The 27,034-nt window shown below is 43.9% G+C and overlaps 1 protein-coding gene across 1 annotated transcript; it reads right to left on the reverse strand.

Annotated features, from left to right (window-relative positions):
* Window positions 1-26,917, reverse strand: CRISPLD2 (cysteine rich secretory protein LCCL domain containing 2). The gene is made up of 14 exons (XM_074157895.1): window positions 26,467-26,917; window positions 21,170-21,288; window positions 19,106-19,238; window positions 18,860-18,975; window positions 16,783-16,883; window positions 15,049-15,207; window positions 14,202-14,262; window positions 13,508-13,574; window positions 12,403-12,533; window positions 12,203-12,246; window positions 11,211-11,283; window positions 10,439-10,514; window positions 5,494-5,627; window positions 1-3,451 (listed from the first exon to the last, which is right to left on the reverse strand). The coding sequence occupies exons 1-14, from the start codon at window positions 26,707-26,709 to the stop codon at window positions 3,397-3,399; spliced, it is 1,512 nt and encodes a 503-aa protein (XP_074013996.1). The 5' UTR covers window positions 26,710-26,917; the 3' UTR covers window positions 1-3,396.
* Between the last annotated feature and the right edge of the window lie 117 nt (window positions 26,918-27,034).

Consider the following 27,034-nt stretch of genomic DNA (forward strand, 5'->3'; position numbering starts at 1 on the left):
GGGAAAGTTTTATTTCACAAATAATTCAGAAATCAAAAGAAAATGGCGGGGGGGAAGGGGGGGAAGGAGGGAAGATATTTTACAATTCTGTATTTAGAAAAAAAATTTATAGTTTATAAACAAACACACAGCCCCTTGAAAAACATGCAAAGGCACACAAAAATTTACAAGAAACTTTTATACATAGGAAGTAAAATACATCATTTTTCATAGAAAAAAAAGCAACTCTATGAACTGGCCCTAAATATTTAGACTGCACCACCGACCAACTGGAGACTCCGCAATCAGCTGTTGGCTGAACATCTTAAAATGAAGAAATTAATGGAGCCCACAGACCCGACAGCACCAGGGGAAGCGCCACGCTGGTTGTGTCTTCTGGGGATTTGGCTATGCTGAGCCAGATGCTCTGCAAGGGCAGGGTCTGCACTGGCCGTCTCGGTTTCAAAAATAGTTTTATTGGAAAAGAACCGCCAGGCAGCATCAGCTTTGCCAGGGGTTTAACCAGACACTTCAGCAAGGCTATGCCCGGGTGCTTCTAGTCGGCACATGCTTACTAATCTGCTGAGCTGAGGTCTAAGGAGGAACGTATCTGTTGGTATAAAGATATGCTGCATCTTTAAGCTGCAATGAAATACATTAGGCTGAGAAATGTTTTGATATCAGAAATAAAATCAGTAAATATTTGGCTAAAAACTGGTACTGTCCCACCTAGGTATGAATAGCTAGCACACATGATTGCAAGTAATTGATATATCATGACTGCCTTGGAGGACCTGATCGCACCTAATTCTGGTGGAGGTATGTTTAAATTAATAGCACCCAGGACCTCGAATAATATTTGTGTAGTAAAGTCACAATTTCTCTTTTGTACAACAAATATAAAAATAAACAGATACAGACTTAAATTAACATCGGTTTTTAAAAATCCAAACCAGTTGGCTGAAGATAAAAATAGGCAATTGTAACTTGAATTAAGCATTTTAGGATATTTCTGTTGGAATAATAATTCTTCCCTTGCTCCCTTTTTGTCAGGTAGATACATCCCAAGCTGTTAGGATTTTTATGTGCTCACAATAATCCCCTGGACTTTTCTCTAAGAGCCCTCATGTTTCCTTCCATTATTTTACAGTATACGTAATTGTCACAGACAGCATATTCGAGGTGGGATCCTACTTTAGCATCGAGGCGTTACGTGCTCGTGCAGTCCCCATACCTGACTGCACCTCTTACACTTTCCAATTCAATAAATAGTACTGTGGCCCATGATGGTCATAGATTCATGCTGCAGTATTTAGTGGGCTTGAACCAGACCATGTATAGCATAATTATTCACAGTGGGCAGAAACAGGGAAGCCTTATCTCACTGCCAAGATCTCAAGCACTTCCAACCAGCAGCTTTTCTAAGACTTGTTCCAGCTGTTTTAACATCAATTTACCTAGTAAGAAAAAAATAATTCAGTTTTCCTATCTAAAGCAAATACTGTACACCTTGGAAGACGATACTATATAAACAACGACAACACTCGAGTCATTTCAATGATGACAGGAGAGTCATTTCTCCCTGTCCACCCCAAAGGTAGGTTTGCTGTGCAGCACTTTTGGAGACGATGCAAAGCAGCTCCAATTTCATATTTTACAAAACGTCTCTTTCCAAATTCAGATTTCACAGAGAAAGAAACCACAACGGTGAGACAAACTGAGTGATAAATGCAATTTTCTTGCTGAGTTTGTGGTTTTTACAGAATTAAAGAAGTGCTTAATCATACAAACATTTTTGGTCTGTGTTTTGAAACAGTTTGAAGAGATGGCTTTTATATCTCTCTAGATTAAACCAAACGTAGCCTGAGCATAAGAGCAGCTATGAGACTTCTGCCAAACGGGGAAATATTTTCCCATTTGGTATACAATATTACAATCAAGTTATTGAGCAGAAGGACTATGCATTTCCAAGAACTGAAAATTAAAGTTTACGTTGCCTTCTCATGAGTAATGAAGTTACTGAATATGTGTGCATCAAAAGACAACCAGATTCATGTTTAGACTGATTCTAAAAATTCATTTCCAATATAAAGCAGAGAATACTCTCCTGCCTTAAATAGCTGGTCAGGCTAGGCTCTTCTCTTGGCTTTGAAATGCATTTCAATTCATGTTGAGATATAAATAACAAAACATTGAACATTATCACTACAACACCTGTGGGTTTTGCAAAACCTACCATCCTGGATACAAATGCTCATGGGTACAGTCTTTACACTGAAAGTTGGGATCTGTTGGTGTCACAAACGTAAGAGGAAAAATTCATCTACCCCAGTTTATGCCGTATCTTTAAAGTCTCAGAACCGCACACACCACAAAGAGCTTCACAAAGGTGAAGTGAACATGCTTCCTATGGATGCAACCATTCCTAGCAGAAATAAGATTAACTTTATCACTACTTAACTACTACAGATAAAACAACCAGCACTGCTGTATGAAACAATACACTGCATTTAACTGAAATTTTATTTGAAATGGCGTGTAGTATAGGATGAGATGTGCCAGCACAGGAGCCCCGATTCACTGACTTCTCATAGGTTGCCAGACTTGCAAAATACCTGCGAATGTTTGACCAGCAAACACTAAACCTGCTGTTTTGATTATCTGGTAGCCTCATTTTCTGCAGCGAGGACCTCTGCCACCATTTCACACCCTGCTCCAGTCCCCAAAACACCTTGATGTCTGGCTGACAAGAAGGTCCTCTCCCCAAACATGACACCACCGTAAAACGTAGCCTAGCGCGATACCCCAGCAGCCTCACACAGCTGTGCTGATGCATGCCACCTCGTTGGGAAACCACCAAATTTCCTCTTCTTTTGCACAGAAAACATCAAACATACACAAAACCACTCTCTCAAAGCCCAGCCTCTCCCCAAAAGATGCAACTTTTAAAACAGTTTCTCATTTCAAATGGTCCAGCTCCTGGACAGTCGCTCACTTCTGAGTCCGCTCAGCAGTGCACATCCTCACGCCCATCGCAGTAGATGCTTCACACCCTGAAAATGCCACCCAGGGCCAGGCCGAGATCCCTACGTCCGCTGGATATTGAGCCACCACCGTTCTGTGTAGCACACCTCTCTCGTAAATTGAAAGTTAGAACAGTTTGTCATTGCTGAATGCCCCTAGAGAAACAAAAACATGAAACGAAAAGATACAACAACGCTGAACGGGTGCGATGAGATGCGAACAGCTGAGTCAGAACCTGGTGTCTTTTTTTTTTTTTCCTTTTCTTTTTTTTTAATTCCCTGAAAGAGATCGGCAAGGAGGGTACAGTCAGAGCTGATGCCATCAGAGGAGTCTTCCTGTCTCTGGAGATCAACAGAGCGCTCTCCCAAAGAAACCTGCACCTTCCCTGGGAATTTACTGCTTCACAGCAAAAATTCGGAATGCATTTCCATCTGAAGGATTCTTCAAGCTGGAGAAAAAGAAAAAAAAAAAAAAAAGAAAAATAATGATGCGATGAACCAAATGCAAGCACTGCAGGACCCACAGTGTGACAGCCCCGCAGGTAACTCCAAATTTCTTTGGGGTGCGCTGCTTCAGCACAGCAGCTGAAGCTGGTTTTTTTTTTAGTATTTTTTTTTTATTATTATTATTTTTATTTATGTTTTGTTTGGTTTGGTTTTTTTTTTTTTTGTTTTCAACCCCAATCTGCAGTGCTAATGCCAACAAAAGGAGCTGCGAAGCCACAGCCTCTCTTACAGAGCTAGCTTTTATCCAAGGAACACTGTGCTCCCTTATGCAGGGATTCAGGCATAAAGAGGAACATGCTTTCCTAAAAACAGTTGTCAAATTGGCTGGCAGGTTCCCAGAGCCTGTCTGGCCCATCTCCTGGTGCTGGCAATGAGAGTATCCAGGTCAGCTCACATTAAATGACAATAAATAAGTATATTCATTTTCAACCTGCAGAGCTGTCCCCAACAGCTCTGACTGAGCTGCTGGGGGTGGCTGCGTGCATGGGGGGCAAGGAGTTGTTTCCATTCCCTGCTCTTATTTCTTCAGCCCTGCTGGGCTGCACAACCCCAGGAAAAAGGCAAAATTTCATATTCCTGCAAAATAAACCTTCCAACAAGTGTGAAGACTCAATAAATCTTACAGACAACCTTTTCTCGTACCTGTTTGGGTATGTATCTTTACCAAAGGTTATTTACAGTGTCCTAAAGGGTAAGCTTTTCACCTTGATCTTTGAAAAGCTATTTCACTGTCCAGCAAGACCTCACAGCACGAAGGTGCTCCTTCTTGCTGAGTGTAAATAACACTTTCCAAACCTCCGTGCTCATCCCTGCTGTGAGAACGTCTTTGGTTTCTCTCACCTCCTAGATCAGCACCTGGTGCTCATATTGCATGTCACTGCTAGTGGTAGAGTTTATTCTTAGCTAGGGCAGAGATTGCCATCCAAGTAAAAAAGCTGTCTGGTAGTATAAAAGTTAAGTGAAAGCAAGACAGAGAGAGAAGAAAACTCATACGGACAGGAGGTTTGTCACCTAAATCCAATCTACTGCATTGCAAATGACACAACTACGAAATACTCACAATGATAGATCAATACTAAAGAAGCCCATACTTAATGCTTATAGCTTTCCTGTCTTAGTCTATTTTCACAGCATTCTGGGATATCCATTATTAGAATAAAAATAACAAATTTGTTTGGATTTCTAATGGTAATTATAAAGGAGGAACTACATAGACCAGACAGACCCATGTGAGGAGTGAATAAATCCCTCCCAAAATAGTGGAAAATTCTATGTTTGCAAAGATAGCTCTGAGAAATCACACCAATATCTGAAAAAATTCATCACAAACTGAAACAGAAGTTTCAAATTAGAAAGGACTGAATGGGTGTGACTATCATTGCGATCATCTGGAGGTGCAGGACTTTGGAAGCCCTGATTTGCAATTTTTCACTGAAACAAGCAAGGTTGGCCCAAAAGAAACTACAAAAAATTACAAGGATGGCAAATCCATCTTCAAAAAGTGTTTCAGCATCTCTCAAGAGGTTAATTTACTCGTGCTTCCTTCAGAGAGAATAGAGGAAATAACTACTTATAAAATACAAATGCATCCCACACCCCAGAATCGGATGGAACTCCCAATTGTAAGCCTGAAAGCATGACCCAGGATGAAAGCTGCAGAAATATCCATGCTATCTTTCAATGTGTTTAACACACACAACAAAATGTATTAATATGGATTCATACTGTAATAAAACAAACAAACAAAAAAAAGGCTTAAAAATATTCCATACCTTTCACACCAATCTGAAATCAACTACTCACTTGAGAAAGGCAAGAGCAGGACAACACGCTCTATTTGTTTGGGTCTCAGAATTCACAGTGACACTGTTAAGTCACATATTTCCAATCCATCAGCCTTTCTGGCTGATACCTGCCGACTTTGACGTACCACTGAACACACAGTCGAGAGTAAGAGGAAAGTACAAAGAAAAAAAAACCCTACCTCTCAGACTGGACTCCATTCTTCAAGGAACCAACATAACTTTTCTTCTTTTCTACAGGCATCACGTCCACGAAACCACCTCTTTCATCTGAAATGACTCCTGCGTGCACTGCAGTTTTGCAGATACTGGAGCTCTGAAAAATATTTAATTATTTTGACTTACAAACTGTGTGTATTTTATACCTGGAGATTTACCATCTTCATAAGCACCAAGGAAAACCAGGGGAAAAAAAATGAAAGAAAAAAAAAGGAAGAGTGAAAAAGTTATGAATGAATTCTGTCCCTCTTATGGACAGACTAGGGATAAATGATGTCACGGAACAGAACTTGCAGGTCTGTCAGAAGCCCCAGCTATAAGAAGATCCACCACCGCTGCAGAGGACGAGCAGCCTTTCCACCGCTCCCATCTATGGTGGAGCTGTGCCTGGGAGATTGTCCAGGTCCAAAGCTGAATCGAGGACAACTTTCCAGCCAGTGCCTCTTGGGTCTGCACCAGAGAAACCGCTGCGGTGAAATTCTTTGCTAGTGACCAGCTACCTCAGCAAAGTTTATTCACCCAGTTGCTTGAAAAGCAGATGCTTTTCCTGAATTAAGGTAAATGACCACCAGTTATCCAGGACAGTTCACATACTTCTTTCTAGGAAAAATAGAAGGACTATACCTATTGAGTGGTGTAGGTTTTGGACAAGCATTACCCCATAAGACAACACCAAGTGCAGAGGGAGATTAAAATTTCTGAAAAGATTAAAGCTTCTCTATTGCACATCATGCTGTTGCCCTGGTCTCCAAGATTTGCAGTGTCAGAAGAGCTGGAGGAACACAAAACACTAACAACTGATGACTGAGCTCCCAGAACATCCAGGAAATAGAGCAAGAGCAGAGAGGGCTTAGGCATAGTATAAACTTGGCCATCAACCCTCTAGAGGATTTACATACAGCAAGATGGAATAACAAAAAGCAAAAGCCAGCTTTGCACAGGGAACTGCAGCAGGTGAAAATCCCAACCCCACAAACTCCCCGGTTGCTAAAAACCAAGGTACCACAAAAACAGCGCCAAGGGCAAACATTCCCATCGCATACGTACAATACGGATCGTGCTGTTTCATTCTCACAGCCATATATGGCAGGTTTGCCTTGTCCCCTATATATTTATCACTTTGGATGGCCTATCTCTTGGCAGTTCTCTGAGTTTCGAGTGCCAATTTGGTATTTTGCTTCTATATATGGTCAAGGGAGCAAGGGAATGCTGTGTTTGGAAGATATGCTGTGAATTCGCCCTAGTATGCAGTGGGAAATCTGTAAATCTAAAATTGGCTCGTAAAATTAAACGGTCCTGAATCAATTTGCAACACTCTCCACTGGGAGACATCCTAAACGATGTTCCTTTCAAGGCATTTCTGTTTGTTTCCAGGACTTGCTGTGCTGCTTCTCGCTCAAAGCTTTGACCAACAGGCTTTTTATTGCCTTACCCCAAACCTCCCCTTATCACTCTGTTGGATTACAGCCCTCTCGTATCTCAGGCTGAGCTTTGCTTTGATGAATTGATCTCAGAGCTTTTGGAAGATGAGACATTAAAAGATGAAAAGCCTTGTCCTCATATTCAGAAGTACGACTGCTGTACGGACAATGCAACATCTTTCCATGGTGTAGCCCCTTGGGATGCTCTGGGGGCATTTCCGGGTGAAGTGGACTCTGAGGCATACACCATAAAATGACAATACTACTTTATAGTGGGCCATTAGCAATAGTCTGTGACTATGAGTTTAATCACCCATCATTTCCTCATTAGTGTGAACGGTTTAATCATTAATTTCCTATCTCCTGAGCGCTGAGCCACCCAGGTTGGTTTGCTCTGGTGATACATGCTTGCCTCGTTACACAGGTGATCTATCCTCCTCCAACTAATTGCTGCACAACTGGGGATAAAAGACCTTATCTCAAGAGCAGAACGCTGCTTTCTCTCCTAGCTCGATAACGCTCCTGAGCAGGGATGGGGACAGGTTTCCCTTGCAGTGTGTCACGCTAGGAGCCAGGCAGTGACAAATGACAGTGTCTTGTGACATTTAAAAGCTCTTTTACAGCCTTGATAAAGACCCCTGGGTGTTCACACAGCTCCAGGACCACCCCTGAACTGGTCCTGTCCACAGGAACTGGTCCTCTCCACAGCAGAAGAGTGGAGTTTTATTTCCTAGGCACAATCATGTGTCCATAGAATTTTTTTAGGTTTTCCGCCAATGTGCTACCAGGGAAAAGAGGTGACAAATTTTCTGTTCCCCACCACTGATTTCAGCACTGGAAGGATGATGGATACATTCCCCCCATACACTGCTTCCATTTGCAAACCCTGCGTGCAGGCAGCAAGGCTGCTCTCACCAAAAAGCAATGCTATTCAGTGGAAAGACCTGGGATTTGGGCACGAACTTTTCCCATCGCGTATTTTCTTGCATTTTGGCCATGTGCCCCAAATTTTAAGGCTCCTCTATGTCACTGTTCCACAGGCTTACTTATTTCACCATGAACAATTTCCTGCACTGCTTTTTAAGGCAAAGGCCACCAATATCTCTTTGTGCTTTAAGCCACCAGGAGTACCCAGGAGATAATCTTACAAACATGTAATCCAAGATAATTTCATGATGATGAGTAAAAAAAAAACCTTATCAGAATGCATTTAAAGTTGCTAAAAATTCCTTAACTCAAACTGAGTTAGTGGTGCCTATGCTGCCCGGATAAAAATCAGTGTTATCTCATAAAAATTGCCAATTCTCCATGTCACAGCTTTGTTCACGGTTAAACAAATTTTCACGTGCCTTCCTGGGACCACGTAGACTTGAACGCTATCTAGGGCCAAAAGCACAGTAAATCAGGTCCACTTACATGGACTAGCCAAGCATTTTTGTCATTGCAGCTTGGATTATTGACTCCTTACTTGCCAGAGCATTTAGCAAATGGAATTTTTAGAGGAGGTGCTAAAAGGCCGGAGGGCACCTTGCAGGGAGCACAGACTGGAAACAGGACAAGATGCTTCATTTTCTTTTAGATAACTTATTTAAGAAGACATAGTTGGGACACAAGTCCCCTCAGGGCCATGACTCTAGAAATGAGGCCAAAGAGCCCTCCCAGAAGACTAGCACTTGTCTCATCCAGCTTATTGCTTGCTTTAATTATTCCTCAGCTGTGGGCTTGGGTTAAATCACAGCATCCCCTCCTGGAGAGCATCCCACACAGCCCATGCTCCCTGGGAAAAGCCTTTGCCCAAACTCTCCCTGCACAGCATGTGTGTTGCTCTTGTCAGCTTTCCAGGCGGAGCATTTCTCAGCATCAGGACCTCTCTCTCCCTTTGCAGCATGTTCCATAGCCACCTCAAACTCCTTTTTCCCAGCTGGTTTTACCTGCTTTGCTACCAATCTCGCACTCTCGTAAAAACCTAAATGCTTTCCTTATTAAACCCACATCACGCTATTAGTACAGTAGTCCAGAAACAGGTTAACCAAATCCTCTAGGAAGTGGCCAAATACTTTTTTTTCCCCTCTTTTACTTTTCTCCCAAATCACAGTCCATGCCTCCATTTATGAAACAATACCCAGGGGGTACGGTAGGAAATGGAGCTTGCGATTCATTAAAGGACACTAATCCTTTTGCGTCAGTACAAATCGGGAAACAATGCCAGCCCAGGATGCTGGTCCTCACCTAATACCCTTGTAATCACAGACCCTGTTCGGGGGTGATCTGAGGTAGTTCTGTCCTCAGTAAAAGAGAGAAAACTATTTCCCATTTCCTGCAGATGGGAGCATGCAGAGAGGCAGGTACCGTGGGGTTGCAGCTGCCCGATGAATTTGGATGTCAGCTATCCCAGGATAACCTGTTTGTGCAGCTCTACCTTTAAAAAAATAGTTCCCAAGTAAAATTAAAAAAAATGGTTGGGTTTTTTTTTTTTTTAATTGCTTGCAAAATTGCTTGCCCCAAATTACTGTATGATTTCTGCAGGATGTTTTTTCTCAGGAGTCTGCAAAGCTCCACGCTGACCCCAAGCTGGGGGCCACAATCTGCCAACTCCTTCCCCCAGGCCTTCAAAAAGCACGTTCCTACAGGATACGCACCAGCCAGGGAGCTGGCATTTTCTAAACACAATCATCTCCTGCGGAAAAAAAAGAAAAAAAAGAAAAAAAAGAAAAGAAAAAAAGAAAAAAAAAAGAAAAAAAGAAAAAAAAGAAAAAAAGAAAAAAAAAGAAAAAATAGAAAAAAGAAAAAAGAAAAAAATAAAAAAGAAAAAAAAGAAAAAAAGAAAAAAAGAAAAAAGAAAAAAGAAAAAAAAGAAAAAAAAAAGAAGCACCCACAAATGGAAAAATGTTGAAACCCAGTTTTTAGAGGCCTAATATTAAGAGATTTTGAAAAAATGACTCTTTCTGTAGTTTTAGCATCAAGTCCATGCTCATCCCCATGAGCAGAGTTTAGAAAAACAAACCAATAAAACCAACTCGCTTGCCCTCTTTCCACTGCTCTGCGCTGCAACCCGACTGCTCAAAAACCCCGCTCAGCTCCCAGAAAGAAGAGGACAGGGGAGGGGAAAAAGGTCTATTTTTGCCAACTATATAGTGTGATAGGATATAGTAAAAGCCCTTTGGTGCTCATCTGTAGATCCCAAACCACTTTGCAAAGCTGGAGAAGTGCTACCATGGTTTCACTGCCATAGGCCCAACAGCACAAAGTGGTTAAATGACCTGCCCAAGTCCATAAGAATAAATCAGTGTCGGAGAGTGGAAGGGCTTCCCAAGCCCATTGACATCCAACTTCACATTGTAGCTGTTGGTGCTACTTCTTCCTTCATACCCATATCATGATGATCAAGGAGAGGTTGACTCTCTTCCCTAAATCGCAGAGTATGACCCCAGCTTTGCGATACAAACATTGTGGTACACGGGGTCACCAGGGAGAGGAGCATACTCACATCTGCATAAACGTTGGTGCCAAACACTGGTGCCCAGTACGATGGCTCGTCTTTACAGTGGGCTGGACAATAAATCCTAGAAAACAATTTATTCATATTTATTCTCTATATCAAGGCTCAACAGGAAAGCAAGCTGCATTCTTGGGAGATTTCAAGTGCCTGCATCTGGTCTGCAGGTGGCAACAGTGAATTTAATTATTTGCTCCCCTCAGATGACATTTGGTAGTTACTGCAGAACTGCAAATAGAGGGGTTTAGGCTGGTAAAAGAGGGATTGGTCTTTTATGACATTTTCGAAGGACAGTACCCATATTTTTGCACAATGGTATGCATGTAATCATTTGCACATGTTTGTGCCCCCCTGCCCTACCACCACTTACACCTGCACAAAGCAGCTTTCTAGAACAAACTTCTTACGTGTTTTAAGGTGGAAAGGGAAACTGCATCCAAAGACTAGCAAGTGCAGGGGAATCAAGGCAGAGTGTGAAGCTGCACGCTCGTACCTGGGGACGCGCTGAAACAGGATCGCGCGGCCTGACCTATATGTTACTGAAAGGGTCTGAAAGCTTAACGTGAATTTTCTATCGTGATGCCAAGAAAAGCAAAGGAAAGATGCCATTCCCAACCCCCTCCCTCCAGTTCATCCGGTAAAATCAGCTCCACCCCCCCTAGCCCTCAGATCTGGGGACCTCAGCACCCCAGCATCCTCCACCCTCAGTGCAGAGGCTTTTAAGCAGAGCACGAGCGGGCTCGGGCTCATGGCACGCAGTTACCTTGGGCAATGAGTTGCCGGCTTTTTGAACTGGCACAGCTCAGCTACTGTAGTATAGCAATCCAGCGTCTGTGCTGCGGAAATAAATACGGAAAGGCAAATTACTAGACCTAATAGCACAGGCAGCTGCAGAAAACACAAGCCACAGTCACGCAACACATCTGGTGAGACCCACGTCCAGCTGAGGGCACCAGGAGGAAAGCTCCTCGCTCCTTTGCCAGCAGGATGCACCCAGGAGAGGGCTGACCAGCTCTCCAGCAGAAATCCTGCTACCATACTACAATGTGGCCTGAAAAAGGTCACAGCTTTCAAAAGAGAAAAGCAGCTGATCCACAAGACGGTGTATTTTTGCTGCAGCTCCAGATGTGAAGTCCAAATAACCTGACACCATTAGTTTTCCATGAAAGCGGCTCAAGTGGATCTAATAAAAATGACGATTATATGGAGGAGGAGGAACTATTCAAAGACATTCAGAAAACAGGAATCATTTAAAAAGTAGACCTCCACAGTACTTATTTATGTACTCATCATAAATATGACTCACTGTTATAAACTAATTTCATATGCATTATATGTTTCATTATACTATTGCACTATTATACTAGGTACTTTTTTTTTATATATACAGTTTTCACACAGGACTGAGGCTTTCATTCAAGGATGGCTCATCTTCCACCACTTTGTTATCAGCAGCTCGTGACATTGCAGCTGATGTTTGGACCTGACTCTGATCCATCAGCAGGAGCTGCTGCTGGAAACGGCCCATTATCACTTTTTTCTGTATCTTCCTCTTAGATCCCCAGAGAAAAGTGAGGCGGTTGATGGTGGAATTGCCTACAGTGGGTGGTGGATCACCAATCTAGGGTTTAGTTGTGGTACTGAACCATTTGACGTGACCACTTAAAGTGAAAAAGAGCACCGTGAGGAATGATGCTTTCAAGCATCCCATAAATCTCTAACAATGATGGTTTCTTCTCAACTTTTAAAACTTACTTGTGACTTTGGAGACCATGAATGCGTTTGAAGGCTTACTTTTCCTGCAAAACAAGCAAAGAAAAACATTCATCAAAAAATAAACATGCTAGAATTATTTGAATCACTAGGTCTATCTATGGGCAATGAAGATGACCAACATCTGCCTATATTTAAAGCAAATTAAAAAAAAACCAAAAACATTTTCGTGAAGGTCATACCTAAAAGACTCCACGCCATTCCTGGTAGACTTCACAAAAGCTGGCGTCCTCCCCTTCCTCGTGATATCAACCAGTCCTCCTTTATTGTCCAGGATGCCGTAATGAATTGCAGCACGACATATGCTTGATGACTGACAAGAGCAAAAATACAAATAGTATGTGAAATAAATCTCATTCACAGAGTGACGCTGACCAACCGCTGTGCAAAAAATGAAGAAGAAATGAAACAACCACCAAAGCGCCAAATGGAAAATAAGCTGAGTACACTCCTTTGGAATCTGGTTGTTAAATCTCACTCTCCCAACACAGCCTTATTCTTTTTTTATTATTATTATTATTTTAAGCACTGCCTGATTGAATGGCAAGCTTTTTTTAAATAACAAACCCGTACATTTAGATATGATTTAGAAGAAAAGCAGCTTTGGAAATTAACAACCAGTATGAAATATTTCCAGTTCCCAACAAAATATTCAAACCCAAAATACTTCTGCGGAAACCACTTGGAGGAGGCGGCTGTCTGCAATCACAGGAGTTACAGGGCAAAGATGTATCATGGGCGATGCAGTCATGCACCGACAGTGAGAATGGGGAAAGCAAACAGACTTTTACACAAAAACCTTTTCATCTTCAACATTTCTTCACCCCAAAAGTAGTTTTGATGGGGAAACAGTGCCATGCTTCATTTATAAATTAACTTGTTAATTAAAGACCCAGCAAATCAGCCCGAAATATTATTTAGTTACAACATTTAACAGTGTTTTTCATATAACGTTTCTGTTCGTCATGACAGCTGCCCACACTACAGAAGAGATCTTTGTAAGAGCTGTCTATTGGTCCCCATCCCTCACTTTCCATGGGTTTCATCGTACATTAAGGGCATTCATGATAAAATCATGTCTGGAATCACTTTCCCTTTCCAGACTGCTGCTTTTTTTCATCACTAAGATGAAGAAAATACAGATAGTCTTTATTAGCACCATTTTACAGCACCCCAACTGGAGAATGCGAAAAGCCAAATTACACTAGAATTGTTGGCATTTCCCATTTCTGTTATTACCGCTACCTCCCCACAAATTACATCTATGAGCTATTAAAAGGTACTTACACTCTCATAATAAAATGTTCCAAAGATCTTTCCCTTACTGTACAAGCAGCCAGCTGGGCACAAATACCTAGTAAAGATATATATCTTTGAGGGTGGCGAAAAAACAATTCAAGAAAAACAGACTTTGACTCTATTTCATTTAATAGTCATTCCATTCATTTCACGTAACTTTTCCATTTAAAAACAAGGTTGCAAAATAGCTACTTTTTAAAACAGTTTCTCCACCCTCCTTAAAAGCCCGACCAATATTTAGATTCTGTGGATTTGGTTTTTCTCCAAGTGATAAACTGTCCCGTTCTTTGCAGAAACCTTAACCAGAAGTTCTTGACTGGCTGGGATGGGACAAGCCATGAATTATTGGTCTGGCTTGGACAGCAGTGGAATGCATGAAAAAGGCTCCAAAATGACTCTGCCAAAATTTATTAAACGATTTTGGACACCTGAAACTGTGGGTCATCACAGCTGAGTAAAATAAACTGAGTCACCGTATTGCTAGGTTTGGCTGAAGGCTTTGTATTAAGAGAAATGAAGGCTTTTTTTTTAAAAAAAAAAAAAAAAAAAAAAAGAAAAAGAGATCTACCTAGATAGTCACAAAAAATACATAGTATAACCTATCCTATGTTTGCAAGAATTGGACAATTTTTAGGCCATTTTTTTCCCCACAGCACTCCAAGAGGTATCAATAAAATGCTACCTGTTGCATGTTGAGCCTCTGCATTTGTCTCTCATCTTGGTTTCACAGGTAATGACTTGTGCTGAGGAGAAAAAATAAAATAAATAAATATTTTAAAGAGGAAAGAGTCCACCACAGCCTGCTCTCAAGCCACAGAGATGAGCAACCACCATGCATATTTCCTGGAGGCCTTTGGTGCAGCGAGATTAAATCTTATCACAGACCAACCAGCCTGGAGCGGCTCGTGCTCCTTTAGCCGCTCACCTGAGACAGGTGTCTTTGGAAATATTAGCAAGGAAGAAACATCTGACAGCTGAAGGCTTTGATTTACAGCCTGAGGCCTGCAGCCAGAGCTCTCATTCTCCAGTTAATTACAGACTCTTAAGATGCTGGTAGATAAACTTGAAAAGGATGTGTTGGCTTGCCTCACCTTGTTTTCACAATAAGTCTCTTTTAATTAACAGCGATTAGAAAGCAACTGAGGAAGTACTACCAGCTCCACAAATAACTTCAGAAATCTTCCCAAGCAAGAAATAAAAAGGAAACAAATTATTAAAAGAAAAAAAAAAAAAGCTGCAAAGGAGGTTAACTGTGGAGCGCAGAGTATTTTAAATAGGAAATAAACCAGTATTTACTAAATTGATTACTCATCAGGGGACCTTCGGTTCATTGATACTTCCTTGAGATGGCTTAACAGAGCAAATAACTACTGCAGATTGATGTGCAGAAGGCACGAGTGGCTTTTGAAAGCTTTGCTCCCCGCTTCTGGCAGGCTTCTGCTATAATTAACAGTGAGTTTTCACACAGATTACCTCCCCCTCCACTAAAATATCCTGCCAGGAGCTGAAAAAGAAAGAGATTGCCTTACTCATGTAGGATTCCGGGATGACTTTCTTGGGCTTGCTGGGTTTGCTGGGCTTGCTTTCTGGAGGGTAGAACCGCACCGGGGTTTGCTCCGCGACCTGCGAAATCTCCACTTCGTTGGTCTCGTCTGTCTCAGCGATGACTGGATCTTGGTAACGGTAATCTTGTTAGAAGAGGGGATTGAAAAATAATTACAGCGTGTTCACACTGATGGGGACGTCAGGCAGGTTCATATTTTGAGGGAGGCGATTTGGTTTGACAAGGAGCTGCTTTTAAATGTTTGGAAACTCAAAAATGAGTGTTAAAGGCAGTGCGGGGCTATTGCCAGGGCAGATGCAGCACCAGGAGGGGAGGTCTGGTCCTCTCCCACTCCTCTGCACACAAAGAGGCATTTAGAGCATCTTACATAAAGGTTTGAACTATCCCCATGAATTAGTAAAAAAGAGTGGTGATATTTCTTCTTTTTCCCATGCAGTTCTTTCTCTCTGGAGGGAAAAACAAATTTTCTGAAGGTCGCACAAAGAGAGGGCCCTAGTGTTTGGGAAGGTGGGTGAAACCTTCTCTCCTCCCACCTGGGTTTGCTTCTCCAAACCACCCCATGAGCACGGTTTCAGCCATTCCTCCGGTAAAGCACAGGTCCTGCTACATCAAGTTCATCCCTCACTTCACCCTTCGATGGAGAACAAGCTGCCTGCTGTTGCAGCCGGGCAGAGGGATTTTGGAAAGGGTGCCAGCAAAATTCATTCCACTTGGCTGGTCCTACCCGCAACCCTGTCCCGCTCTCATCCTTGGCAATGAGGAAAGGAACAGTGCAAACACAGGGATGGTGGATGGTGGCTCCAAGAGGGCTTTCTACCACCGGGGCATCCCCTCCCCTCTCCCTGCTGCAGTCCACCTGCACCCTGGGGACCCCCCCTGGACCCACAACCCCAGGGCTAAAGACGATAAATGCAATGTTGCAGCGAAACAAGCCTCTGCTTTGGGCAAGTCTCCAGGAAACCTGCCTGTTTCCAAGAGCCCAGTTCTCTGTGAAGCAAAACACACAGGAGGAAGAAAATGCCCTCAATGTGTGACCCTAGAAAATCCTGCGTGCTGGGGGGGTACAGCACTGCTTCACTGGGGGTTGCAGCGTTAATAATATTTTTCACTCTATTGCCCTCTGTTCTGGGAAAACTCCACAGGTCAGGAAGAACCATCCACGATCCCCTCCTCTCCTCCAAGAGACACGAATCCCTCTATTCATCATGCAGCCGTGAAAACCAAGGTGGGGAGAGAGGGAAACGCTCCGTCCCTGGCCCCTGAAGGATCGGGGCGGGCAGCCAAGCTCTGCCCACCCACGTCGCCTCTGGTAAGCGCCGGAGAACATTCCCTTCCCAAACAAACCCCGCGAGGATGGGATCGCTCCTGCCCACAGCCTGCCAGCGCTCAACATCCCGCCGGAGCTCCCGAGCCAAACCCATGTAAGCTCAGAGCAGCTTCCCCCCATCCCAGAGCTCGCTCTTGTTTTCACCGGGGAAAACACGCCGAATCCCAGCTCCAGATTTTAAGCAGTTCAGACCTTTTTGGTTTCAGCAACAGCCACCGATTTACTATGTGCCATGATGTCAAAATATTAAGGATAGATAATTAAAAGGCGCGTAAAGCTGCAGCTGCTTCTAATTAAAAGTTTCCAGGCAAAAGTTTGCTCCAGCATTTTCTCCCTGACCCAGGAGGGTTCCCCAATCCCCCCACCACGTACCTTTGTAGCAGAGATTGTTCTGGCAGCCTCCTCCATAGCTCGGCGGGCACTCGGAGCAGGGGCGGCCAGTCTTGTACGGGGCTTCTCCGATCCAGTTGCCCCTGCAAGCACAGGAACAACGCGCACCCGTCAGGCACCCAAATACACATCCCAGCCCCCAAGACCACCTGGCACTAAGGGAGTGGGGAAAATGGGCGTTTCTGCTACACTCATCCTTGGATAGGGGGCTGTAAACAGGGAAAAGACGACTTGCCCCCACTTTTTCCATCCCCCTGCTGCCTGTCATCCTCCAGCAATAGCTCAGCGGGCTCAGAGGTTGCCTGCCTGCTGCCTCCATCTGCCCAAATCCCTTCATCTCTCTTGTTCATCAGAGACACAAGTCTCCCCAACATTTTCTGCAACACCCCCAGGCAGCTGCATGGGCCAGGCTGGAGCACAGCTCTTACTGCTCTGTTTTCCATCTGGAATCATTTCCAAACCGAAAAAAACTACCAGAAATACATGGACCCTCACACCAGGTCATCTGGGAACCAGAGCAGCACTTTGGACTCACCAAACCTAGCTATCCTCAAGGCCCCAGTTTTGCCTCTGAAGTTGCAGAAACCATCCTGGCCCAGAGCTGGAAGCAAAGACTAAACAACAGCCCAGGAAAGCCTTGTAAGGAAAACGTTCCTCCTCATTTCACCTCCAAAATTACGTTTTTAGGGATTTACTTAAATAAATTGTGTGCAATATCACTTTTACGTTAAACTCCAATATAAATACTGCAATCTTATGTAAACAGAAGTAAATCAATTGATTACTGCATTTTCCTCAAGAAACTACCCAGAAATAGAAGCCCTTTCTGGCACTCTGTCCTGCAAACTGTAGGGGCTGAGAAGGTTGAAGGAGCCAGAGTTCAGCCCTTGGGTTATTGCTCTTTCAGCTCTCTCCACCTATAAGGCTAGATGAGGACAATGCGCGCTGGTGCCAGAGAGAAAAGATTAAGCAGAAACTGCAGAAATAGAGTATTTTTCCATCCAGCAGCCCCGAATGGATGACGTGCAACTAGCCCAGCCTGCTGCGGGAGCTCCAGGGAGATGGTGTGATCCCACATGAGGAGCAGGTTATTAAATCCCGCCAAACCACAAGCATAACGCGCTCAGCAGCTAACGTGGGGAGAGGGGCTTTGACACCCCCCCCCCCATAGGGCTCTGCCTGGATCATGCTATGAGCCGCCAGCTCTGTACTCGCAGCTTATTTCTCTGCGTCATTCTGCCCTGCAACCTCCAGAAGTCAGATACTCTCCAAGCCACTTCATTTGAATATAGTGATTTCCCTGTTTCATTTTGCTGCTAAGATTTAAATTGCCGAGGACTTGGAGTGGGAATATTTCTCCTTTAGCCATTAAAGCAGAAAATATTAATTGCCATTGCCAGGGAGGAAATTCTCCTGGATGCAGTAGTCAAGAAATGTGATTTTCATTTTAAAATTTAATCAAACCAACAAGTTAACTGCATCAGTCAAGATCCAGGTATTTCACTTTTTTTTTTTTTTAAATCCACAGGGTGCTCATCGGGTCTGGGATTTATCCCCTCGCAGCTCCTCGCGGTGGCCCCCAGCTCGCTCTGCTTCCACCAGCGACGGCTGCAGGGCTGGCTTTGCACGAAGCAGTGGTGTGTTTAAACCAGCAGATTTTGCAGGAGGAAGTGGTGGAAATGTGTCAGGATACGGGCAGCCTACCTGGCTGGGTACAGAGGCTGCTGCTGGAGCAGTATTAATCACCACCCCATCCCCTCCCACCCTCCAAGCACAGGGAGTGAGCAAGCCTCCCTTGGCAGCTCACGCCAGCTCCGTCCTGGCCATCTCCTGCTCCTCCTTCCCGTGGCAGGAACATCAAAGCTCCAGCCTGGCCCCGGCCCCTCATTCAGTTTTCCAGGCAGAGCCTTGAACCAGCCCCACGCTGCCGTCTAAAGAGAAAATTTAAAGCCACAACCACCAGTCTAGACTGCCTGAAATCTCTTCCCCAGATCCCGGGCTAGTTCAGCAACATGCCAGTTTTAGGGAAGCTGGCGCGAGCCCAGCTCATCTGCCTTACTTCGGCGAGTAGTTGCAGACCAGGTAGACGGCGTTCTCCCAGATTTCTCCCCAGACGTTCATCTGCTTGCAGACGTTCACGGCACAGCCGATCTTGTTCGTCGTGGCCCAGACTATCTGCAAGTGCAGCGCAGGAATTGGAAACAGGCAAAGCCCCCCCCCGCTGCGGGCACACGTCGCAGTGGCAATGGGGACACAGAGGGGGGATGCAGAGGGTATCGGTACGAAAGCTCTTCGCTTCCTTTACCTGGGTGTAGTGCGTGCACATGGAGCCAGTGCATCTGTCCGGGCACCACGGGTTGCACTCGTGAGGATACGGGTACGTATAGTCTTTAACTTCATCATACCAAGACTGGACGTGGAAAGCTGGAGAGCGATACCTGAAGGAGCAAAGAGAGTTTAAATCACAAAGTCCTGGTAGAAGTTTCCAAACAATACCTGTAGCCTCCTGCCGTACTGTAAGTTCAGATTTTTTAATATGTTTTGTTAATTTTTATATAAAAGTTTCTTAAAGCAAGTTCCATTCACTGAGAAGGAGTTGCTTGAAGAACCCAGTAATATGGTCCAGTAATCAGGAGAAAAAAATCTCATTGAAAATGTTAAAGATTATTTTTTCCCCTAAGATTCACATCCCGGTCTGACTTTCTGTATTATTTATAGGTTTGACATGCTCTTCAAGTGCCGCTGACCTGAAATGTCCTCCTGACTTTTCCACACAACTACAAAAAACTTGTAGTTTGGCGGAAAGTTGTATTTTTAAAGTAAACAGAAGTTAGGGTTTACCAAACATCTTAAACCGAAAGCCATCGCGTACCTATTTTACCACCAGGCAACGTGCTAAATCTGGAAGTCCCCTAGCAGTTCATACTGTAAGACCTTTGAAAGCGAGTGGGCTTCTTCACCCTCACATCAGCACCAAGAGCTGGTGCAGAATACTTGGTGCCCCACACACGTACCCCACCTTTTATTGCAGCAATTTCCCTCTGCATCGAGCCACCACCACCACCACCCCCGCCGATACGCTGCGTGTCCTGTGCACAGCGAGTAGAGCAATCTGCAAACTCTCTATCAAAGCAGAGCAGCGCTTCAAACCCACCACTTTTTATTGCTTTCAACAGCTCGCATGAAGCAAGCGGCCAGAAATACAAATGATATCATTACCAACTGCAGTTTGTTCTTTCAGCCAGCTCTTCATTAAAAATCATTCATTAGAAACATTTTAAAAGCATTAATCTCATGATGTCATTAAGTGAATACTTTCCGAATCCTATTTTACAGGAGAGGAAATTGAGGCAATCAAGTTATGGCCCGTACCTGAAAAAACTGAGATAAATCTGATTTCTTTTTCCTCTCGGTGGCTGCAAAGGGAGCAAGATTGGATCTACCTCCCTCAGTAACCTATGGCCATCTTGAACGCTTGTAGGAGAGCCAAGAACAGCCCAATCTTTTGACTTTGTTTCCAATGGATTAACCACTCTACTTTCCAATCATTATTTAATTCTGCCAACAAAAACGAGGCAGATTTTTATATCAGGCCAGTTTCACACCAGCAAATTTCCATTGCTTTCAACCAAGCTCTACCCGATTTACAGCAGGCGTAACTGCATTTCCACCCATTAGGGCTCCTGAGCACATACAAAATATTTGCGGTACGGAGTAGACTTAACCTATAACAGGCTTAATAATAGGGTCTTAACAATAAACAAATTTCACTGTGAGATTGAAAGGCAAATCCACTGTTAATCCTAGCTGGATTAACAACTCCAGGTTAAAAACCTTCCCCAGGAAGTTGCAAAAAAAAAAAAAAAATTCTGCAAAGTGGTTTCAGCAAAGAGAAATGTGGAGCTGGATAAATATTTATGGGAAATACAGCAAGAGATAATTAAGTTCTGAACTAGCAGCTGAGTCCAGAAATTGCTCCTGAGAAACCTCAGCTTTCATCTGGTTCTCAGCATGGTGCTATAAACCCCCCAAACCAGCAGATTTAGGAGCAAGGTTTATGGCTTCTGTAGCTGTTCTCCTTAAGGGGTAGGAGTGACCCTAAGCATGTTACAGCTGCACTACCCAGGGATACGGATAAATGGAGTAACTCACATCAATGTGGGCTTGCTGTGAACAGTCAGCTGAAGGTGGCTGCAGATGTTACCACTGTAACCATTTCACCAGAGCAACAGCAACTAACGATCCTCGGCTTTTCTCCTGTCTCCCCAGTGCTCTACCAAGCATGAACAAGGCAACCCTTTCCAACTGGCTCTAAAGGAGGGTCCATAAATTGCTCTTTGCAATGAGCTTGTAGCACCCCAGCTCTTACCTGCCCCAGTGAACCGCCAAGTTCTGTCCAATTGACCTGATGAGGGCACTCGGCCCATGGTCCCAGATGCACTGCTGAGCCCAAGCATGGGCTGATCTTTCCAGCTCATCATCCCAGGTCTTCAGGGCATGGGGAGAGAAAAGAACAGGTCAATTCATAATCTCAAGCTCATTAGATCAAGAGACTCAACCAACAGTAGTTCGTGGAAAAAAGACTAAATCACAGCTCACCCCGTGGTGTCTGGCCTGTCCTTGTGAAGCCAGCACATTTTAATGATATGCCCTGACTAAAAACAAGTTTCTCAAGATGTTCCCTTGCCATGGAAATGCAGGGCACTGAAGGGTCTATTATTTTTCCTGCTTGACGCCATGCTTCTTACTTCTATACTTTGCATAGATCTGCAGAAAGCATACCTGGGAAGACCTCAAGAACCCATCCACACCTATTTCTGAGATCTGCAAGACTTCTAACATGCAGTCAGTGCTCTGATGTAGCTGCAGCATGATTTTCCATCTATTGTCCTCAATATCAGGACATTTCCCGGCTTTCCCATCAAGGGGGATTCCAACAGTGAATGTCGTCCCTTTGCTTCCATCACAGCTGGAGATTCTCAACCCAACTTCTTGAGCAAGGGGTGTGGGTCTGAGTCTCCCTTTCCCACCTCCCCTTCTCCTTCCAGAATAACTGCTGAGTCCACCAATGGATCCAGTCAAACTCAACAGGGTGGCAAAGCCCAGAGCTGTTAGGCTAATATCACTCTCAGTGAAACAGCCATCAGGTTAGAAGTGACAAATTCCATTTATGTTCCCACCGAGGGAAGGACATTGGTGTGACATCAGTCCTCATTGAATATCACCCAGCTGTAAGCCAAATGAGCTCAAACACGATACAAAGGCAAATAGGAAAGCAGGCCTCATTGGCTCCACTGCCCAGGAGTGTATTTGTTTTAAAGGCCAGACTTGCTGGACCCAGTAGACAGTGGCCTGAATTCATTGTGTAATTCCTGACAGCTGGTCTATTCAGAACAGTCCTTAGAGGATAATTCATTGGGATTAAAATATTACCACACATTCCTACAAATAAAACCAAAGGGAAGGGAGGTCTTGTAATGTGTCTCCAGCCCATTCACGTGCCAGTGCGAGATTATCTCCTCTTTGGACATTTACTGTCACAACCAGCTGGTCCAAGTCCTGTCCTCTCCAGAAGAAAAGCAGCTCCTGATCTCAAACATATCAAAAGGACCCATAAGAGACCATTTGGAGGAATGGAGGGCATTCAGGCTCTCAAACACATTTAAAAAACATCAAGTGCTCATTCCAAGTAAGTATCTGAACACAGTCTCAGGCAGTAATAACTGGGATGGGGAGGGACCACATATCCCTGGCTAAGATGACAGGAAAATGCAGTGTCTCTTGGAACTTGGTGTGTCTACTCTATCTTTGTAAGGCAAACATGAGCTCATCTAACTGAGCTAACAGCCCAGACCTCCGAGAACAGCTTATCATTAAGCATGCTCAGCAGCCCAAATTCCAACAATATCCCAGAGCTGCTCTGAGCTCATTAGCTTGGCTTTGAACTGACCAGTGGCCAAGAAAATTCGTGTCAGTCTGCAAAACCCCATGCGGACACAGCTCTGACAGAGGGAATAAAACCATTTTCCGTTTCAGCCCTCCAGCTCCTTGAAGGTGTATGGGATCTGACCCACCACGCACACGTTTCCAAACCTCTGTTCAAGCAGACTATTGCAATTGTGCCTAGACACACAGCTTTTTGTGGTCTCCCACTTTCTGCACCAGGCAATGACCAGCCACAATCCGTCTTCCCATCCAACACACAAGCCACAGAATCTCTCCCAAGACGTTAAGCGCTGCTAGTACTTCAGACTTTCTAGCAGAGCATTATTCCCTGCAGCCTCAAAGGCGGAGACGTTCCAGATCTCCTAATTTAATGCAGAGACATTATGAGCAATAGGCCATTAAATGGAAATTGATGTGAACATATGCGTTACATCTTCCTTTGATGCCTACGGATAGAATAAATGAACTTGGACAAAAGATACTCAACAGGCAATTGGGAATGAGCTACGTCTTTGCATGGCTTTGTGCTTGATGAGTAGAGAAGCTCATTTCTGTGGGCATCAGATTACAAAGCCATCCCATTTAAATTAGAGTAGTTATTTGCCTCTTGCTTCTCAGACGTGAATGCGGTCAGGAGGCTGGAATTATTTCAGAGCAATAAACATATCAAAAAAAAAAAAAAAAATAGATTTCAGACTTTCCCAGCTACGCTTCAAGAATTTTTTATGCCAATATTCAAAGCAGTATCTAGGAAGACTACTGAAGCCAGAGGGGCAGCGTACGTCTATGCTCAGTCTCCTTCTCAAGCAGAGATTGAGAACCCTTCCGGCATGTGCAATTCCAAGTGGTTTAACACATAGACTCTCTTTTTTTACTCCTACAAATTTATAGGTTTAGATTCAATAAGAATACACCTCACAAAAAGCCCATTTACTCAGTCCAACTAGTTTGTAAATCTAACCCCAGATACCCGAGTTGTAGTGACCGGGTTACTCCCTCATTTTTATCCCCAGCTTGGACTTTTTTGCAATACTGGCAATTTACTTTTAAAAGTGCCATGAGAGTCCAGGGCTGCCGTGTCCTGGCAGAAGCTTGGATATGCTTTGCTAACCCAGAGCACAGAAATACCAGCCCATCCTAACAAGGAAAGTCGCCACCCTACATTTTAGCGGGAGGACAGATACCTTACACATGAAAACAAACTATTTCCCTTCCAGCAATCTGTACTGAGAGCAATTTCGTTTTATCCAGCTGTCTTTGAGGCCTCCGCAAGAGGAAAGGTTTCTGCCTTTCATCACTGCTGAAAGCCATCTGACTAAGCCGTCTTAAAGGTCAAGATGTCTTAGGAACTATTATGTCCTTTTTACTCTGGCTTCATTTACAAGGAGTTTGTTTTGGTCTTGGCTCCCATCCACGGCTGTGACTGCTGTTATAAAGTCCAAATACACGATGAAAGCGTCGATCAAAGCTGTTATAGGGTTAAGACAATTCTGTATTTGACCAGTTTCTTCAGGGAAAAGTACACTGCTCACTCACTCTCCCATTAACACTGAATACCTGTGCTAGCTTTCAATTAATTATACAAACCCAGCAGCAAAACTGTTTCTTTCTTCATTTCTTCACTCCACTTTACCTTTATCCCATATGTCTATCATTCTTTTGATCTCCGGATAAGTCACGGGACTCACTGTGTTATTGCTTTCTTATTAACAGCCTCCACCGACTAAAGTTCATCCTGTAGTAGATAAATATGTCCCTTTCCTGGAATACATTAGTTCCCCTTGCCACTTTAGATCGCTTAAATACATCAGACATGGAGCTGGGAGAAAGGACTTTCACAAGGCAGCTTTTGGAGGTGGATGGGCAAGAACAAGTTCTACCTACTTATCTACAAATTAGCACCACACATCGCCTGTGACGCTCCACACTGGCACCAAAGGAAAAGAGAAAAGTTTATCTACGGTACTAAAGACAGACCATCCTCTTAAACGAGGCCAAATGAGAAATGTCCTATGCAGAACAAAGGATTAAAGTGAAAGGATTCACATTCGGAATATACACAGCATTTCCAAGTAATATTGGGTAAACACAAACACATGAAAGACTGATTATAGCCTTTCCAAGTAGCACCATCTTATACTCAGCTTCTTTCTTCACAGCATATAAGGCCCTTTCATTTACCCTCAATCGCCCATAAAAACCACTAGAAAAGCACACTGAGCAAAGGCAAACATAAAAGTGTAACCACGCGCTGCAAGCGCAAACAGCCGTCGGCCAGTGGACAGTCCGCAACGGCCGCCCCTCTCAGATCCTCAAAGCCAACCAAAACACGTTTGGCTTTCTCATGCTTTGTGTTTACTTTCTGGAAATTAATCAAGTCACCTCTCCTCTGGCAGTACCTTGTCTGCAGGATAACGTGAGAGCCTGCTGAGAAAGAGAGATACAAAGCACCCGTTCTTAGAAAGGCGTGCGATTCCTGACAAAAGTGGGATGAAAGACCAGGGGTGTGAATGCTCATGGGGGACCAGCTGATGGACCATTGTCCTGCCTTACTGTCCTCAGCCCTCCCTTCTCTTTTGCTTTTCCCCACAGTCACAAAAGGCAGGATTTTCCATTTGCAGCACTCATTTCAGCACAGCTGGCAAACAATTTTATATTACACTTGGTGTACTATTTCTTTTACCCTTTTAAACACAGTCTTAACAAATCATTAATCGTTTAATCTGTCAGCAGGAGCGCACAGTCGAAGTCAGGCTAGTTTTGGTCATAACTATATTTGCACATTGGGAAAAAAGCACCAAAAAAAAAATTATTTACCTACATCATTTTCTGGCCCAGCAATATTTTGGTGGCATGTCAAAAATAGCTCGAAGTAGGGTCTCTGGCATCAGGTGAAGAAAAACTATTCATCTGAATTGTTGATGGTAAAGGCATATTTAATACTCATACTTTTATGTTGTCCCTCTGAAGTGGGAGAATACATTGACCAAACTTTTATTTCGGTTTCCTGAACTATGAAAAGCCAATAGCACTGACCCATCCATCCATGAACTCCCAGAGTTTTTGCAGCTAATTCTAGGGACTGAATTTCTTTGCGGATGGAGCCACATTCCTCAAGCCTTGTTTCTCGAAGGTGGTGAGCAGATTCCCAGCAGCATCGTGGATGCTTGGCTCACATCATTGATAATTTCTGGTGATCAGTGTATGACAAAAGGGCAGAAGCTACTCCAGTGCTGGGCGGTAGCTGATGGTGACCCAAAGACCATCAGAGGTTTCTCTGAGCTGGCTGTGTCATTCCAAAACACGAGTCACAACAGTCTGAAAGCTTTCACAGGGAGAACGTGGGTTAAACACTAGGGAAAATCTGATGCTTTTATGACATTAAGGTAATGGAAGAACCTGCTGAGGCAGGCAGTGGAATTGCCATCACTGGAGATGCATCCAGGGCTGGGCCAGACACTAGTTTATGAATAATGGAACCAGGCCTGAAACTATGCAGCGGATGGACTCGATGACCCATTGGTGGTCCTTTCCAACAAAAACAGTCCAATGATCTAAAGTATCATTAGCTCTGGAATGAAACTGCTCCAGGAAACCTCTTGAGAAAAACTTACTTTAGAGGAAATTTGCTACACCTCCTGCACTCTAAGGAAAATTGAAATAAAAGGGTTTTTTTAAAAAAAAGTAATAATAAAGTTAAGTATAAAGAGGTAGACTCACCATGTATTCCATATTAGAGGCCACTGGGTACACTTGACCTCTCAATTTATTGTGGAGCATCAATATCTCTTGTCTGTCTGAGAATAAAATGGCTCTCTTGGATCTGGAGTGAGCATCCCCATCCTGATATTTACTCAAAATGCTCTCCAGGTGACTCGAGTTGGGCAAGATAAAGCATTCGGCTGCCTTTGTCAGGAGCAGTACACATCCAAGAGGAAGGATCCAAGGCAGAGTGGGATTCATGCTTCCTCCTCCTCTGCAGCCAGCAGACTCAGAGACGAAGACGACGGTAGATTTTCTTGCAGGGACTCCTGTGGCTCAGCGCGGTTCTGGATTTTGGGAAAAAACAGGCAGTCAGAGCAGTGCCAAAGAAGCTCTCAGTGCATATGTCCTCCAATGATGAAGCCACACAACCCAGATTTTTGCTTGGAAAAGAGCGGTTCTTACAGTCTAAGCAAATTATCATTCACCCTAATGACAGGAAGAGCCGGACGTTGCCGTAAGTGATGGTTACTCCGTTTATTACACTGGGGAAATCCCCTGACATGGTGCTGGGAGCGAGCATTAG

Source organism: Numenius arquata, chromosome 13, assembly GCF_964106895.1.
Source record: "Numenius arquata chromosome 13, bNumArq3.hap1.1, whole genome shotgun sequence".
In the NCBI taxonomy this organism is placed as follows: Eukaryota; Metazoa; Chordata; class Aves; order Charadriiformes; family Scolopacidae; genus Numenius; species Numenius arquata.

Coding starts and splice junctions, on each gene's coding strand:
- CRISPLD2 (XM_074157895.1), bottom strand. CDS start 26,709: ATGAATCCCACTCTGCCTTGGATCCTTCCTCTTGGATGTGTACTGCTC. Junction 21,289..26,466: donor CCTCTAATATGGAATACATG/GTGAGTCTACCT, acceptor CATGCCCTGAAG/ACCTGGGATGATGAGCTGGA. Junction 3,452..5,493: donor AATGGAGTCCAGTCTGAGAG/GTAGGGTTTTTT, acceptor CTTTTTCTCCAG/CTTGAAGAATCCTTCAGATG.